At 37.4% G+C, this 18,301-nt stretch overlaps 1 protein-coding gene across 2 annotated transcripts in view; it reads right to left on the minus strand.

The window, feature by feature from the left end:
• Window positions 1–18,301, minus strand: part of QSER1 (glutamine and serine rich 1) — a 75,232-nt gene that overhangs the window by 33,303 nt on the left and 23,628 nt on the right. For both annotated transcript variants that reach the window (XM_030864791.2, XM_060303376.2), the window contains 3 exons: window positions 8,764–8,876; window positions 8,206–8,367; window positions 1,323–5,018 (listed from right to left, as the gene is read on the minus strand). In XM_030864791.2, coding sequence (XP_030720651.2) covers window positions 1,323–5,018; window positions 8,206–8,302 — 3,793 coding nt within the window. In that variant the 5' untranslated portion in view covers window positions 8,303–8,367; window positions 8,764–8,876. The remainder of the gene's footprint in view (window positions 1–1,322; window positions 5,019–8,205; window positions 8,368–8,763; window positions 8,877–18,301) is intronic.

Genomic DNA, 18,301 nt, shown 5'->3' on the forward strand with positions numbered 1-18,301 from the left:
CTGGAAAATTCATTTAGTCTGTTATATCATCTGTATATTGGAGATAACAAAGCACATCTTATAGCATTGCTAATAGTTCCTGGCACAGAGGTGGTAGTTATTTTATTGTTATAAGTATGTTTTTCCTTAGCATGATTTTTTTTTCAAATTTATTTATTTTATTTGTATTTATTTTTGGCTGTTGGGTCTTTGTTGCTGTGCGCGGGCTTTCTCTAGTTGTGGCGACTGGGGGCTACTCTGCATTGCAGTGTGCAGGCTTTTCATTGTGGTGGCTTCTCTTGTTGTGAAGCACGGGCTCTAGGTGCACGGGCTTCAGTAGTTGTTGCTCGCAGGCTCAGTAGTTGTGGCTCGTGTACTCTAGAGCGCAGGCTCAGTAGTTGTAGCACACGGGCCCAGTTACTCTGCGGCACGTGGGGTCCTCCCGGACCAGGGCCCGAACTCGTGTCTCCTGCATTGGCAGGCGGATTCCTAACCACTGCACCACAGGGAAGCTCAGCATGCTCTTTAAAATAGTAACTTTTATACTACTTGTCAATCATTTACATAAGGCAGTGCTTCTCAAAACAGTTCCTTGAAATGTTCCCTTAACTACAGAATAAAGTGAAACACACACCCAAGGATTTGGGCATATACTTTGGAACCAGCACAATTTTTTTTTTTTTTTGCGGTACGCAGGCCTCTCACTGTTGTGGCCGCTCCCGTTGCGGAGCACAGGCTCCGGACGCGTAGGCTCAGCGGCCATGGCTCACGGGCCCAGCCGCTCCGCGGCATGTGGGATCTTCCCGGACCGGGGCACGAACCCATGTCCCCTGCATCGGCAGGCGGACTCTCAACCACTGCGCCACCAGGGAAGCCCCAGCACAAAATTTTTAAAGTTTTAACTTAATTATATTAATCTGCATGCTGCACACAAAATAACCATATTTAATAGTAAAATGTTAATCTTTAGGTAAAATTAGCATACCAAGAAAATATGCCAGTTTATATAACAACACGGCCCTCAATACAATGCCTCATATCCATGAGCCACTTCAAGATGTCTCAGGTTAGAAAAGTCTGGATAGTGCACTATGTAAATTATGTTGCATGTGGTAAAAAGCTGAGAAAAACCAGAACTACTCAGCCTAAAACCCAGAACTTTCCTATAGGCAAGGAACATTTAAAAAAATAAGTCTCCTTATTTAATAAGGAGATACCTACCTATGCATTTTGTCCTGAAAAATGCAGACCTGCTTCAAGCTAAGAAAGCATAAAACTTGGTATAGAGCCAGAAAAATTAAAGTGGAAAGCCATAATTATGAATCTAAATTTTAAAACTTTACCTGTTTTCTTCTTTTTATCAGAAGTGGCATCCGAAGTATTTAAGGTAGTAGAGGTGCTTTTATAAATATCGCGACTGCATACTCCAGGATCATCTTCATCAGAAGAAAGTGAAGATAAATGTTCCGAGTTTTTAAGTTCGTTATCAGCTTTTTCTGACGGACTATTACCCCCAGTTTCAGACACTAAAGGTGTGGGTGTTGCACATGCAGTTTTTGGAAGTGGTGGGGGACAAAATGTACGAACAGTCTGGGTTCCTGGTCGTCTAGTCCTGTTAGGCATTCGTACAGCAAGAGTGGAAAACTGCTGCTTGGGCCCAGATTTCAGAAAATCTAAGAAAGAGGCAATGAATCCGGTTTTGACTTCTGGCTGTTTTTCCTCTACTTCTTTGATCTTCTGTCTCATTTTTTCTTGATGCTGATAACCATCATGGCAGCTTTCCGAGGAAGGGGGAGTATACGGCAAATATATATCTGTTCCCCTTGGATTCTGGCGTTTGCCTTGGGCAGGTCTTTTCAGCTGTTTTTGATTACTGTTGTCTTCCTCTTTAGTTTGCCCTTTTCCTTTAGTTTTCTTCTTCTGAAGGTTAAAATGCATTAAATCTTGGTTTTCCTCTTCAATCTTGACGCTGATTGGCTCCCCAGGTTGGGCCATGGCCAACAGTGCAAGTGTACTCCTAGTCGGGTTCATTGACACACCGTCATCACCCCCTAAAGTGAATTCACTCTCCGATGTAGCACTCTCTCCACTTATACTTCTACTACTAGAAACAAACTCTTGATTTCTGTTATTATTTAATGTACTATCAACAGGTACTTCGCTATCTTCTTCAGGTTCATGATTGGTAGCAGACTGTTTCTTGAATGGGCCAGAACTTTGCTCCTGGACTTCATGACCCGGCCCAACCACTGGTGAAGTTACTTTAGAAGCTTTATTTTGACCAGGTGTTTCAATGTGCTGTTGATCAAGAGTCATCTTTGACTGAAGAGTAGGTACTGGTGAAAGGTTTACAGTAACTTGATTTCCATTTAAGGAAATATCATTTATATTCGGTGGCTTTCCTACTGTAGCTGCTATGGAGTTAAAATCTGACGTCACATGCCCGACATCTAATGATTGCTGAAAATGAGATTTAGAATCACCATCTTCAACAGCAGGAATGGTTTCATTTGAAGTTGACTTGGAAAAATCAGAAGGTGTGACCCCACAAGCTGCTGCTGTAGCTGCTAAGATATCATCTACATTTGATAAAATATTTCTTTCATCACTGAGGAGCATTGCCTCTGGGAAACATATTGATCCAAGAGAAACAAAATGATTCTTTGAATCATGTTGATTTGTTTCACTAAAATGGCCCTTTGTTGTTAGATGTTGTTGTAATGGTTTTGAAGACTCAGAGAGGTCCATTTTCATAATTTCAGAATTTTGAGGATGGAGTTGCTGCTGAGAATGATCGCCATTGCTCTGAATAATATGACCATCTATTTGAAGGAAAGGATGTACTATTTGTTGAGGACTTTGAACACGCTGTACTTGTAGAGATGCCTTTACTTGTCCTAAACCGGCCTGTAGTATTGACTGCTGAAGAATTTGTAAATCACAGGCAGAATCTAAAAGGACCTGTGTATTAGGAAGAGATGCCTGATGGCCATGCCCTAAAGCATTATTTGGAATTTGAATCTGAGATGAGGCATTAATTATTTGATCATGCTGCTCCTGGACCTTGGCTTCATGTACCTTCTGTATAAGAGAATGCTGCTGGTTTAGGTCTTTAGTATTCAACCTTATTTGTGGAGTTTGCATTAAATTAGTTGTCTTCTTTATATCAAGGGTTGCTGCATTATTGACTTGGCCAACTTGTTGGTTAAGCTGTGCCACTGAACCAACTATGTTTTCTTCTTTTTTTGACTCCTGTAGAACAATCCCAACAACTTGATCTTCAAGATGGGAATTACTTCTGATTATGCTCTGGGAATATCTGTCATCTGTCTTTGACACCTTATAAGCTGACTCTGGAACATTAATTTCCCCATCAGATAGCCTTTGGGTTGATGACTCAAGAGATACTTGCGGCTGTAATACCTGTAACTCTTGCATTGGAAAATCATCCTCTTGCTTTGAAGATGTATACACATTTGAGTCAAGTTTTCTTTCAGCGTAAGACTTTGGATCAGGGGAAGGTATGTTATTCTGTAATGTCTGACAATGAGTAGAGGACGCAAAAGATGATGACTGGACAACAGGCAAAAACTTTTGGGACTGGGGCGATGATGACCCTTGAGTCTGAGCATTTTGGGAAGAATGCATAGAAATATAATTCTGAGTTGGGCTAGAATCTGGCATATTCTGAGCCCGAGAGGCAGAAGAATAAGAAAGAGAAGGGGCTGTTAATGTTAGGGACTGCCCTGAAGCATAGCTTTCTGAAGGACTAACAACTGACAAAACTTGTGACTGAGATGAATAACTAACCTGTGTCTGACTAACTGGTGATAAACCCTGAGAGTGACCAGATGAGTAACTCTGAGACTGGCTAACTGAAGATAGATCTCTTGTTTGAGCAGGGTAATTCTCATTTGTAACTGAAGATAATACCTCTTGCTGATCAGAAGAATAATTAAGTGTTGGATTTTCAGAAGTTATAGTCTGAGATGACCCAGAAAAAGTCAATGTTTTATATAAAGATGGCAACTTCTCAACTTTGCTGGACCTATAAACATGTGAATGAACAATAGATGGCACATTATGTGGCTGTACTAAACCATAATTTTGAGACTGACTAACTGATAAAAGGCTTGGTAGCTGCGCTGTAGAATAAATTTGTGCTTGGCCTGATATTACAGAACTCTGGTTATGTAAAGGTTTGGAATAGCTTAGTGTTTGCACAGGAGGAATTATACTTTGAGGTTTGGGGGACTTGGCTGATGTTAGTGGTTGTTTTGTAGAACAGCTTTTTACTTTTGTAGTAGAAGGAGGATACCCTGATGATGGAATTGCAGATGAATAGGACTGAGCAAGTTCCACTGAGACCTGGGATGTCTTCTGTTGCAATCCTCCATTGCTCACCTGAGTAGAATCTCCAATTGGGTTACAGGATAAAGATGACTGCCTGCTTGTTTCCTGAAAATTAACCACACTTGCATTTGATAGATAACTGTGTAAGGAATGCTGTGAACCAGTGAGTTGTGCCTGAATAGACTGAGTACCTGAAGGCCGCTGATGGTGTTTAATAACACTACATTCTCGAAGAAGAGCTCTTTCAATGGAAGCAGTAGAACTAGTAAAGAGAGTTGAACCGTAGGCTTGAGGAGTTTGCTGGGCTCCTCCAAGTGCTGAAGGCAACAAACTAAATTGAGGTTGTAAAAGATGGGGTGCAGACTCTTGAGCTGAGCGGTATGTTGAAGACTGAGGTGGTATGCTGTTACTTATCGCAGAACTGCCCAGGCGCTCAAATGCCAAAGCGGTTGGAACAGTTCCCTGGGAAGTCTTGATTTGCAGCAAAGGATCATGAGGATTTAAAATTCCATTGGATGTAGTGTTAAAAGTTGAATCCTGAAGCACCAAAGGTGAGGTGGTGGCAAAGTTTCTATTGCTGAAGGTGGTGGGATGCTGATAAGCAGGGAGGGCAGAGGGTGGAAGTGCTCCAGTGGTTGGCAAAGGTCCAGTAACAAACAGCTCAGTTGCTGCTGAGGAAGGCATACCTATGAAAAGAAAACAAATATGCTCATGCAGTTACAGCACAAACACTTGTATCTGCTTTCATAATACAGACTTAATAAAACTTACATAACCTTCAATCCATCAAAATCTCTTTAAAACTGAAAAGCCTGACAAATTAGTTCTGCACATGAATTTTCAAAAATACATTTCAAAACAGCTAGCTTTCATAAGGCAGGAACAAAATTACAAAGGTATCAGCAATTCATATGTATGATTGTTACAAATATGAGATTATACATATATATAGTCAGATAAGGTCATTTGATAATTAAGAAAACAGTGAAAATGTACATAATCTCTAATGATTAATTTCCCTTGAAATCCCAATGCAAAATACCAATGGACAAACTAAAATGTTCATAACATTAAAATTGAAACTGAACTGCCTACATTTAACATAATAAATCTGAAAATAATAGTGAGATTAATAGTGCAGCTTCTTTTATCAAAATAAATGCATTTTTAAAATTCCTTGCATTTCAAGTTTTGACTTCCTATGAACAACTTCTCATAACAATAGATGCATGCTTATCAAAAGAAGCTGATCAGAAATTAATAAAGCACTGTCAAGAAGAGAGTATTAACATTTCAGGACAGCATTCTTGCCACATACGGCAAAAGTAAAAACATGTTAAACCCATGCAATCCAAAAGTTCCATTTCTAGAAATTTACCCTATGGAAATAAGTGGACACAAAGATTCAAACAAGATATTCATTATAGTTATTGTGAATAACAGGTAGAAACAACCTAAATATCCATCAAGAGGAGACTGGTAAAATAATTATGGCATATCCTAATAATACTGATGCTATAAACATTGCTTAGGTGGATATACAAAAAAAGTTTTGATGTACAAAGATATTAAAGAAGAGTAAATACCAAACTGTTAACTCTTCTCTAAAAAGGGGGACTGTAATTAGGAACTATCACTTTCCATTTTATACACCTTTTTATTGTTTACAGTAAAAAAATTTTATCTTATATTGGAGCACCATTGATTAACAATGTTCTGTTAGTTTCAGGTGTACAACAAAATGATTCAGTTATACATATACATGTAGCTATTCTTTTTCAAATTCTATTCCTATTTAGGTTATTACAGAACACTGAGCAGCGTTCCCTTTGCTGTACAGTAGGTCCTTGTTGGTTATCTATTTTAAATATACCAGTGTGTACATGTCAATCCCAAACTCCCAAGTCTATCCCTCCCCTCTACTCTTCCTCCCTGGTAACCATAAGTTCGTTCTCTAAGTCTGTTTACATATTTTTTAGTGAATTTCCTTTAAAAAAAATTCTTTTTCATTTTGGAAAAATTGGGGAAAAAAGATTCTCTTGCCCTTTTCAAAAATATTCTTCTTTCAACTCTTTCCATTAAATATCAAAAAAGTGGGAATTCCCTGGCGGTCCAGTGGTTAGGACTCGGCGCTTTCACTGCTGGGGCCCAGGTTCAATCCCTGGTCAGGAAACTGAGATCCCACAAGCCTCGCAATGCAGACAGAAAAAGGATTACCATTACAAGGACAGAAAATATCTAGCTACTCTTGAAGGAAAAAACAGCGCTTAGAATTAATGTTTAAAATAATGTAATTATAGAAACTGAGATAGAAAGTCTAACTCAATACATGTAATGTAAAATTATTCCAGGAAGCAAACAACGAAGCTATTGTGTAGTTTTATTTTTTTAATATTTATTTATTTGGCTGCATTAGGTCTTAGTTGTAGCACGCGGGATCTTCGTTGCAGCACATGGGATCTTTTGTTGTGGCGCATGGGCTTCTCTCTAGTTGTGGCCCGTGGGCTCTCTAGTTGCGGCGTGTGGGCTTAGTTGCCCAACCAGGGATTGAACCTGCATCCCCTGTGTTGGAAGGCGGATTCTTAACCACTGGACCACCAGGGAAGTCCCCTATTGTGTTTTTTAATACTGTTTTATTTCACAGTAAAACATTGTTTCTTTGGAAGCAGAAAAAATGTTTCTAAGACATACTGAGAAGCTCTATTAATGGAGTTTATATCAGAATGTAAAATATTATTTCTTATAGCTATTACTTAAAACTATATTCTTTAAAATGAAACCTTAAAAAAAAAACTAACCTTTCTGTCATCCGGCAAAAAATAAAAGTATATACAAACACTTTTGGGGCGGGGAAACAGTTGAAAAATGAAATAAGAAAAATAAAACAGAAAACTACATAATAGGACTTCCCTGGTGGTGCAGTGGTTGAGAATCCGCCTGCCAGTGTAAGGGACATAGGTTCGAGCCCTGGTCTGGGGAAGATACCACATGCCGCAGAGCAACTAAGCCTGTGCGCCGCAACTACTGAAGCCCACACACCTGGAGCCCATGCTCCGCAACAAGAGAAGCCACCGCAATGAGAAGCCCGCGCACTGCAACAAAGAGTAGCCCCTGCTCACTCCAACTAGAGAAAAAGCCCGTGCACAGTAACGAAGACCCAACGCAGCCAAAAATAAAAGTAAATAAATAAATTTTAAAAAGAAAAGTACATAATATATCAACTTGGAATGGCTTTTATTAAAGATTGACTTATTCTGTTCAGTTAAGGATAACTTTACCTAACTCTAATGATGAAATCAGTTCCAAGATTGTTTTTTTTACTATACCACACCTATCCAGCCCAAAGTCACTAAAAGAAATGAAATTTAATCTTTCACCAACCGCCCCCCACAAAAGATAAATATGTGAAGTGATAGCTGTGTTAATTAACCAGATGTGGGGATTCTTTCACAATGTAAATGTATATCAAATCACCACAATGTATACCTTAAACATCTTACAGTTTTATATGTCAATTACACCTCTATAAAGGTGAAATAGGAAAAAAAAATTTAATCTTTCCTCCTCTCAAGTAAACAAGTAACTACTTAAATTGCTAGATAAAAACTTGATATCTAGGATTTATCTTTAACAATTACCTACCTTCTTCAACTTGCTAGTTTTCATCAGAGTGCTAAAACCGAATTTCTGCTAGTAACAATTTCTTGAATTTTGTCCACCTTAAAATAGTGAAAAATTCCAGGTTTTAAAGTTCACTGGAAAATCAATAATTAACATCACTCTCAGCCACACTACTATAATGACAAGATTATCAAAAGTGAAATTTTATCCATATTTTTAAAGGACTTAAAAATTCTGAAAACAAAGTATCACCTGTCTGCCAGGATGGGGCCCTGAATTGTGGTACAAGAGTAGTTCCTGAAGAAGCAGCCTGAGCAGTTCGGGATTCAACAGCAGAGAGAAAATTCATCACTGAAGATTCTTTAGTGTTAGTGCTGGCATTGTTCACACTAGTATCAAATATTCCAGAAAGACCTACATTTGAAGATAAAATGTATCCCAAAGTAAAAATATATGTTAATATAAAATGATATTCCGGATGCTATTTTAAAAAGGAATCTCTGACATTTGAGGCCAGAAGTTCTACAACCCTAAACTGTTTTATTATGAATAGCAACAAACATTAATTTGCTCAAGCATAATTATAATTTAAAATCTACAGAGATGCATGAAAAAGAGATCTCCCTACTAATTATACAGATATTCCCTAGCAGTAAAAGACAAAGCTTTTAATCTCATTTTCATTTTAACACTTCCCATGAGACTGTTATGTTCCATATACTTTCATAACCCAACATGTGAAAATTGATTTTTCTTCTTATTCACTAAATGTACCCAGATTTGTGGTATATTTCATAAGAGAATTTTTACCGGTTGGGTGAGGTGTGGCAGCATATCCAGGAAGCTGATGAGAGGCTGCAAAAGTCTGTCTCTGAAGGAGATCTGTTTCAGAGTGAGAAGGATGTCCTTCTTCATAGCTTAAACTAGAGGATGATAAAAATAAATGACAAAAAACACAGAGCTCAAACCAGATGATCAAAAAATTTCTAGGAGAGCAATTATCAAAAGTAGCATAAGTCTTTGACTAAATTCCTGACCTACAGATCAAGAGATCAAACACAGTCTGACAATACTGTCAAAATGCGGGGGAACATATTGAAGATACACTGGGAAGAAAAATAATACACAGTATTTTTCTTAGTTCAACTTTACCTACAACAAAGTCCTTTTACTGGAAGAGGTAGCATGGTACATTGGGAAGAGCAATATCCTGGAAAACAGGAGAGCTGAATTCACTGTCCAAGTGCTACTACTGGCTTACCATGTGATTTCAATAAGTGACTCTATTACTGTTGGACTTATTTCCTCACCTGTATGAATAAGGGACCCAGACAGGATAATCTCTAAAGTCCCTCTAATTCTAAGTCTCTGGAATATAGTAGACAGTTCAAATGAATTGAAAATTAACACTATTTCCCAATAACTCTCCTAGAAAATTTCAAGCTTATACATCTTGAGAGTAATTCAGAACAAGATATTTTTCTCCCCTTGATTTTTATTCTGAATATTTTAAACCCACAGAAAAACTGAAACAGTACAATGAATAACCTGTATACCCATCACTTAAGTTTCAACAACTGTTAACATTTTGTTATATTTGTTTTATCTTTATACACAGACATATATACTCCTTTCTTTTAATCTACTTGAAAATAACTTGTGGACATCATGAAACTATATCCTTAAATAATTCAGTTGCATCTCCTAGGAATAGGACATTCAGCTGTATAACCAAGTATAATTATTAGACTTGAAGAAATTCAACACTGTCACTATAACATGTAATACAGAGGTCACATTCCAATTTTCCTCAATTGTTGTCAAAATGTTTGATATTTTAAAGCTTTCTGCAGGATTCAATCAAAATTCAACAATTACATTTGGTTATGTCTCTTTACATTTAGAACAGTGCCTCCACTCTGCCTCTAATGCCAAACCCCTTTTGCCTTGACTCCATGGACATGGACTTTTTATTTTGAGGAGTCAGTTGAATGTCAGTTGAAGTCAGTTGAATGTACGCTATCCCAAATTCTGGATTTGTCTGATTGCTACTTCATGAGAAATACATAATGATGCTGTGTAATTCTTATTGCACTCATGAGGACACACATAATGTCAGTCTGTCTCACTGGTGATGCTAAACTTGAAGTGGTTAAGGTACTGTCAGATCTCTCAATGTAGTTATTTCTTCTCTTTGAAATAAGTATGCAATTGTGAGGTGTTACTTAAGACAGTGTCAGTATCTTGTCCCAAGAGCTAATGGTTTCAAACACCCTGCATTCATGATCTTCATTTCAATTATTGCACTGAAGATTAGAAACAGTAGTGTTCTAATTACACTACCTTCCATATTTAAAAGTTAGCATTCTCCTATAAAATAAAAATTAGCTTTTTTCCCCTTTTCTCTCTCTCTTATCTATATACGTACTTAAATATAATATATAAAATATATACTAATGTTTTTTAATGTATATACGTTGTGCTTAAAAAAATATCATCGTAGACTCTTCATATTTAATTTATAGTGTCCCTTCAATCTTGTTTCCTTTTGACATATCCTCCTTGGTGCTCAGACACATTCTTACCTCCTAGCACAAGATGCTTCAGGTTCACCTTGTTTTTTTAACCCTGTACCACACCTGAAATCAACCATTTCCACTAGGGGTTTTTTAGTGGGCAGTGGCATTTTGAAACCAAGATCTGGGTGTCAGGTGTATTTAATGCCTGAGGTGTCACTGCTTCTAGGCCCTTTAAGTGGACAAAGCTAGGAAATACATGTCTTTTTAAAAACGTGAGTTCATAATGACAACTCTAACTCAAATCTAATGTAGTATTCCTCACCTTCCTCCATTTCACATGTATTTCCCTTTTCCTACAGTCAGAATCCCAGTTCACAACTATTGATACATCAACATATTTACTCATTAGTTCTATCTGAAAATACTGTAACACAACCTCTTTCAAAAACAAAACCACCAAGTAAAGTATTTCTTCACAGTACTTTCTGTCTCAAGATCATGTCCCATTAAGTATATACAGTTAGAATACTGATTCGAAAGTAAATGATTGTTTTAGTTTGAAGATTCAATTTTAGGATTAATTTTAAATCTATTTTAAACTTTATAAATCACCTTATTAAGGTGTAAGTTACATACAGTAAAGTGCACCCATTTTAAGTGTACAGTTCAATGTGTACACATTTTTCCATAAATGTACACACCAGTATAACCATAATCCCAACCAACTTGCAGAACATTTCCATCACAACAGAAGGCTTCTCATGCCCCTTTGCAGTCAATATCTTTTTCATATCACCCCTGGCCCCAGACAACCACTGAGAAACCTAATGTTATGAAAATTTAGGCTTGCTTGTCCTAGAATTTCATATAAATGGAATCATACAGTCTGTACTCTTTTGTGTCTGGCTTTTTTTCGTTTCAGCATAATGTTTCTGAGATACAACCATACTGTTGCATACATAAGTAGGTCATTCCTTTTCATTGAATTATATGAATTTATCACAATTATGTTTATCCATTCACTTACTGATGAACATTTGGATTGTTTGTAGTTAGAGGCTACTATGAATAAATGTACTACGAACATTTTGTATATGAGTCTTCTGTGGACATATACTTTCATTTCTCTAAGTTAAATATCTAGGAATGAATTACTGGGTGATAAGGTAGGTGCACGTACCATTTTACATCAGCATCAGTAATTAATCAACATTCCGTTTTTGCTTTACATCCTCGTCACCACACGATCTTTTCAGTCTTCTTAATTTTAGCTATTCTAGGTAGGTTAAGTGGTATCTCACTGTGGTTTAATTTGCATTTCCCTAATAACCAATGACAAGGAGCATCTTCGTATATGCTTATAGACTATTCTTGTAACTTCTTTTGTGAAGTTTGTTCAAAGATTTTGCCCTTTAAAAAAAATTGGGTTGTTAGCCATCTTACTGGGTTGTAAAAAGTTTTTAAAATACAGTCTGGGACTTCCCTGGTGGGGCACTGGTTAAGAATCCTCCTGTTAATGCAGGGGACATGGGTTCAATCCCTGGTCCGGGAATATCCCACATGCCGCGGAGCAACTAAGGCCATGCGCCACGACTACTAAGCCTGTGCTCTAGAGTCCGTGCGCCACAACTACTGAAGCCCGCGCACCTAGAGCCCGTGCTCTGCAACAAGAGAAGCCACCACAGTGAGAGGCCCTCACACCAGAACGAAGAGTAGCCCCCGCTCGCCGCAACTAAAGCCCGTGCACAGTAACGAAGACCCAATGCAGCCAAAAAATAAATAAAAATTTTTTAAAAAAATAATCAAATGTTTTAAAATAAATAAATAAATAAATACAGTCTGGATCCACATTTTTTTTGGTCAGATACATGTATTGTGAATGTTTTCTTCCAGGCCGAAGTTCTAACCAATTAATTTAATTGTGGTAAGAGCACTTAACATGAGATCCACCCGCTTAAAGTATATAATACAGTATTGTTAACTATGTGCACCATGTTGTACCGCAGATCTGTTCATGAACGATGAAGAGCTTACTCATCTTGCATTAACCAAACCTTTGTATCTGTTGAACAAATAGACACGCCTGTCCTCCTCTGACAGGCTCCCATTCGTAAACTGCGCGGCCAGGTTGCCCACCAGCCCTGGCCGGATGCCGCACTTCATCCTGTCTGCTACTTGGATGAGCTGCCTGGCGATGTCCCAGATGACTTCCTCTTGACTCTCAGAATCTCCCACAGTGGCGCAAGGCAGGTGGGAAAAGACCAATGCCCTCAAGGCGTGGAGCGTGCCCACTTCCAGTAATTCATTATTTTTTATTGTGGAGTAGCACTCCATTATATAGATGTACCAAAGGTTGATGGTTGTTTTAAATCCGTTCATCAGTCGAAGGAACTTTGGGTTTTTTCCTGTTTTGGCAACTATGAATAAAGCTGCTATAAACACATGCCTAACGTTTAGTCTGAACATAAGTTTTCATTTCACTTGAGTAAATAACTTAGGAGGGGAATGGCTGAGTTATACAGTAATATGTTAACTTTAGAGAAACTACTTGTTTTCCAAAGTAGCTATACCTCTTTGCATTCCCATCAATAATGTACATCTGGTCTAGTTACTCTGCATCCTCACTGGCACCAAGTATTTTAAGTTTGTAAGTTGTTTCTTTTCCTTTTCTTTAAAAAAATTTGAGCTATTCTAATTGGTGTGCAGTGGTATCTCACTGTGGTTTTAATTAGCATTTCCTTAATAACTAACAATGTTGGGCATCATTTGTTTATCTACCATGCAGAAATATTCTTTGGTAAAGTATCCACTCAAATCTTTTGCCATATTTTATTGGGTTGTTTGTTTTCTTATTAATGAGTTTTAGGAGTTGCCTATATACTCTGGAACCAAATCCTTGGACAGATACATATTTTGTAAACATTTTCTCCCAATCTGTGGCTTTCATTCTCCTAACAATGTATTTAGAAGAGCAAAATAATTTTTTATTTTATGAATTGTACTTTTGATGTTGTAGCTAAGAAATCTTTGCCTAATCCAACATCTCAGAGATTTCTTCTTATGTTTTCTTCTAGAAGTTTTATAGTATTAATATTTCCACTTAGGTCTGTGATTCATTTGGAATTCATTTTTTGTACATGTTGTGATGTAAGGCTTGGGATTCATTTTTTTTTTAATTTGGATATGCAATTATCCCAGTACTACTTATCAAAAAGATTATTCTTTATCTACTGAATCTTTACCTATTGAACCTATCTGAACCTATGTCCAAAAAAGTCAACTAGCCATATATTTGCGGTTCTGTTCTTAACTACTGTGTTACATTGATCCATGTCTGTTCTTAGGCCAATAACACACAGTCTGATAAATGATTCAGGTTGTACAGATTTTCTAATTTTGTTCTTTTTCAAAATGACTTTGTCTATGCCAGGTATTCCCATATAAATTTTAGAGTCAGCCTATCAATTTCTACAAAAACACTGCAATGACTCTATACATCAACTGGGGCAAACTACCATCTTAAGAGTATTGGGTCTTCTAATCCATGAGTATATCTATTTATTTGGGTCTTTAATTCCTGTCAGCAATCTTTTGTAGTGTTTAATGTATGATTCATACAAGTATAAATCCCTAGATTTCTCATTTTTCTTTTGTTCTAAATGTTTTTAAATGACAGCTTTATTGATATATAATTCACATATCATAAAGGTCACCCTTTTAAAGTGTACAAATCAGAGCTCTTTTAGAATACTCAGGGTTGTGCAACCATCACCATAATCTAATTTTAGAACACTTCACTGCCTCAAAAATAAACCTGTACCCATTAGCATCACACCCTATATATCCTCCTCTACCCAGTCCCTGGCAATCACTAATTTTTCTGTCTCTATGCATTTGCCCACTCGCAACATTTCATATAAATGGAATCATATTATATTATATGCAGGCTTTTGTGACTGGCTTCTTTCACTTAACATAATGTTTTCAAGGGTCATCCATGTTACAAACATGGATATATCAGTACTTCATTTCATGGCTGAATAACATTCCATTGTATAGATATACCACATTTTGTTTAGCCATTCATCACCTGATGGACATTGGGTTGTTTCCACTTTTTGGCTATTATGAATTATGTTGTGATGAACATGCACATACAAGTTTTTGTGTGGATGTATATTTTTAATACTCTTGGGTATATACCTAGGAGTGGAATTGCTGGGTCTTATGATAACTCCATGTTTCACATTTTGAGGAATGGCCAACCAAACTGGCTGTACCATTTTACATTCCCAGCAACAACGTTTAATGGGTTACAATTTCTCAACATCTTTGCCAATACTTGTTATTGCCTGTGTCTTTACCTTTATTATAATACCCATCCTATTAGGTGTGAAGTGGTATCTCATTGTGGTTTTGATTTTCATTTACCTAATGATGTTGAGCATCTTTGCATTTTCTTCCTGACCAAACAGAGAGAGGGGAAAAAACCTTACACTTACGGGGATATGTCAAAGGGACAAAGAGGCAAACTGAAAGAGCTCCCAATGACCAAAACTGGAACATTTTGAGCAAAAAAAATTTAGTAGTATATATCTGTGAGTCCATACTGATAAAATTAAATGATTAGTAAATAAGTGGAGGAGGAAACACAAATCTCCCTTGAAGAATTCTAAATAATTTACGTAGCAACTCTACATTGAGGGAGGTGGGCCATAACTCCCCACTCCTTAATGGGCTGCACATAGCAACTTTCTTCCAAAGAGGATAGTATTGAAAGGAGGAAAAAAACAAAAAAAATAACTTTACTGTGCAGAAACCTGACAAACACTATCTCAGCCAGGTGGTAAAAACAACATCAACAGTGATAAATCACATTGATAAGATATACCCTTAATATGATGTAACGAAAGTAACACTTTACCTCTATGATCTCCCTCTAGAGAACCCATAACTCCAGTTTGATTACGAGAAAAAAAACATCAGGCAAATTCCAAGAGAAGGGCATTCTACAAAATACTTGACTAGCACTGCTCAAAAATATAAAGGTCATCAGAAACAAGAAAAGTCTGAGAAATTGTGATGGCAAAGAGGAATCTACTGAGACAAGATAAACAAATGTAAAGGGGTATCCCTGGAGAGACCAAAAAAAGACATTAAGTAAAAACTAAGGAAATTTGAATAAACTATGGATTTCAGTTGACTACAATGTATCAGTTAATTACTAGTAACAAATGTACCATAAGAATATAAGAAGTTAATAATAGGGGAAAGTGGGTGAGGGTGTATATGGGAACCCTGTAACTATCTGTAAATCTAAAACAGCTCTCAGGGAATTCCCTGGTAGTCCAGTGGTTAAGACTCCATGCTTTCGCTGCTGAGGGCTGGGGTTCAATCCCTGGCTGGGGAACTAAGATCCCACAAGCCACGTGGCATGGTAAAAAAAAACCCCAAAACCCCACAAAAAACAAAAGAGGCTCTCAAAAATACAATCTACACTAAGAAAAATGTGTAAGCCATGTCAAATCTTGAAACCTCTTTAAGAGTAAGAATAATGATCAAGATAACCTGTAAATATCAGGAGGTTCTAGGGGTGGTTTTTTGTCTTGTCTTGCTTCTTAGAAATCCATGCTAACTCCACTTCTTTAACAGGCAAGGAATAATTATAACCTCCTAATTGGTCTCTCTGCTTCTGCCCTAACCCCTCCCACGCCCTATTCTCAGCCTGAGTCACTCCCTTAAAAATGAAGTCATACGATAGTTCAATTTTTAGTATTTTGAGGAATCTCCATACTGTTTTCCATAGTAGCTGCACCAATTTACACTCCCACCAACAGAGTACAAGGGCTTCCTTTCCTCCATACCCTCTTCAACACTTGTTATTTGTTGTCTTTTTGATAATGGCCATTCTGACAGGTGTGAGGTGATATCTTATTGTGCTTTTGATTTGCATTTCATTGATGAGTGTTACTGAACATCTTTTCATGTGTCTGTTGGCCATCTTTATGTCTTCTTTGGAAAAATGTGTATTCAGGTCCTCTGTCCATTTTTAAAAAACCGGTTGATTTTTTAAAAAACATTGAGCTATATGAGTTCTCTGTATATTTTGGATTTTAACCCCTTATCAATAGAATTAAAATTAAAAATTAAATTAGGGCTTCCCTGGTGGCGCAGTGGTTGAGAGTCCGCCTGCCGATGCAGGGGACACGGGTTCGTGCCCCGGTCCGGGAAGATCCCACATGCTGCGGAGCGGCTGGGCCCGTGAGCCATGGCCGCTGAGCCTGCGCGTCCGGAGCCTGTGCTCAGCAACGGGAGAGGCCACAACAGTGAGAGGCCCGCGTACCGCAAAAAAAAAAAAAAAAATTAAATTTAAAAAATTGAACTACCATACTAACTGGCAATTCCACTTCTGGGTATTTTTCTGAAAATTCAAAACACTAATTCGAAAAGATCTATGCACCCCCCCCCATGTTCACTGCAGCATTATTTACAGTAGCCAAGATACGGAAGCAACCTGAATGTCCATTGACAGATGAATTGATAAACATGTGGGGTGTGTGTATATATCACACATATAATGTGTGTATCACATACAAATATATAAATAAAATGGAATATTACTCAGCCATAAAAAATATGAAATCTTGCCATTTGAGGCGACATGGACAGACGTAGAGGGTACTATGCTAAGTGAAATAAGTCAGAGAGACAAATATGTGGAATCTAAAAGACCAAATAAATGAACAAACATAACAAAACAAAAACAGACTCATAGATACAGAGAATAAACAGGTGGTAGGTGGGGGGGATGAGCACAATAGGTGAGGGAGATTAAGAAGTACAGACTCCCAGTTACAAAATAAATGAGTCATAGGGATGAAATGTACAGCATGAGGAATATAATCAGTAATGTTGTAATAATTTTGTATGGTGACAGATGGTAACTATTTCGTAATGTACAGAAATACTGAATCACTATGTTGTGCACCTGGAACTAACATAGTGTTGTAAGGTCAATTATGTTTAAAAAAAAAAATAAAGTAAAGCCAAATCATGAAACTCTTCTGCTCAAATCCTTCCAATGGCTTCCCATCTCACCCTAGTAAAAGCCAAAGTTCTTACAATAATCCTCAATATGCTAAGTAACCTAACTGCTGCCCCCTTAAACCTCCAATTTTATCTATTTTCCACTCCAGCCACACAGGTCTCCTGGCTCTTTCCTCAAATATACTAAGTTGGTTCACCTCATTTCCCCTCAGGTCTCTGCTCAAACTTCCCTGAAGGCTTCCCTGACCACCTGATACAAAACAACATCCTTCCTCTATCCTCTCTAAACATTGCCTAACCCTCTTTTCTTGCGTTATTTTTCTCCATAGCACTAATAAACATTCAACATTATTTACTAGTTTGCCTCTTAGCGACTGAAATGAAAACTCCATTAGGACAGGGTCTTTGCTTTCATCACTGCTATAACCCCAACACCCAAAATATTGGGTTGGCAAAAAAGTTCCTTCGGTTTTTAAGTTAAAAAAAAAAGAGGCACATTTTCCATTTTCACCAAGAACTTTATTGAATAACATATTCACTGTTTTGTTCCACTACCTTCTGCCATTTTTCAGGCAACTTCATTAATTCCATCTTCTCAAAACTTTTTATATTTTTGAGCAAGAACTGTTCCAAGTGCCTTTTACAGTCTTCCAGAGAATTGAAATTTTTTCCATTAAGAGAATTTTGTAAAGACCGAAATAAATGGAAATCCAAAGGTGCAATGTCTGGTGAATATGGCTGATGAATCAGAACTTCCCAGCCAAGCTGTAACAGTTTTTGCC

Source organism: Globicephala melas, chromosome 8 (assembly GCF_963455315.2).
Source record: "Globicephala melas chromosome 8, mGloMel1.2, whole genome shotgun sequence".
Classification (NCBI taxonomy): Eukaryota; Metazoa; Chordata; class Mammalia; order Artiodactyla; family Delphinidae; genus Globicephala; species Globicephala melas.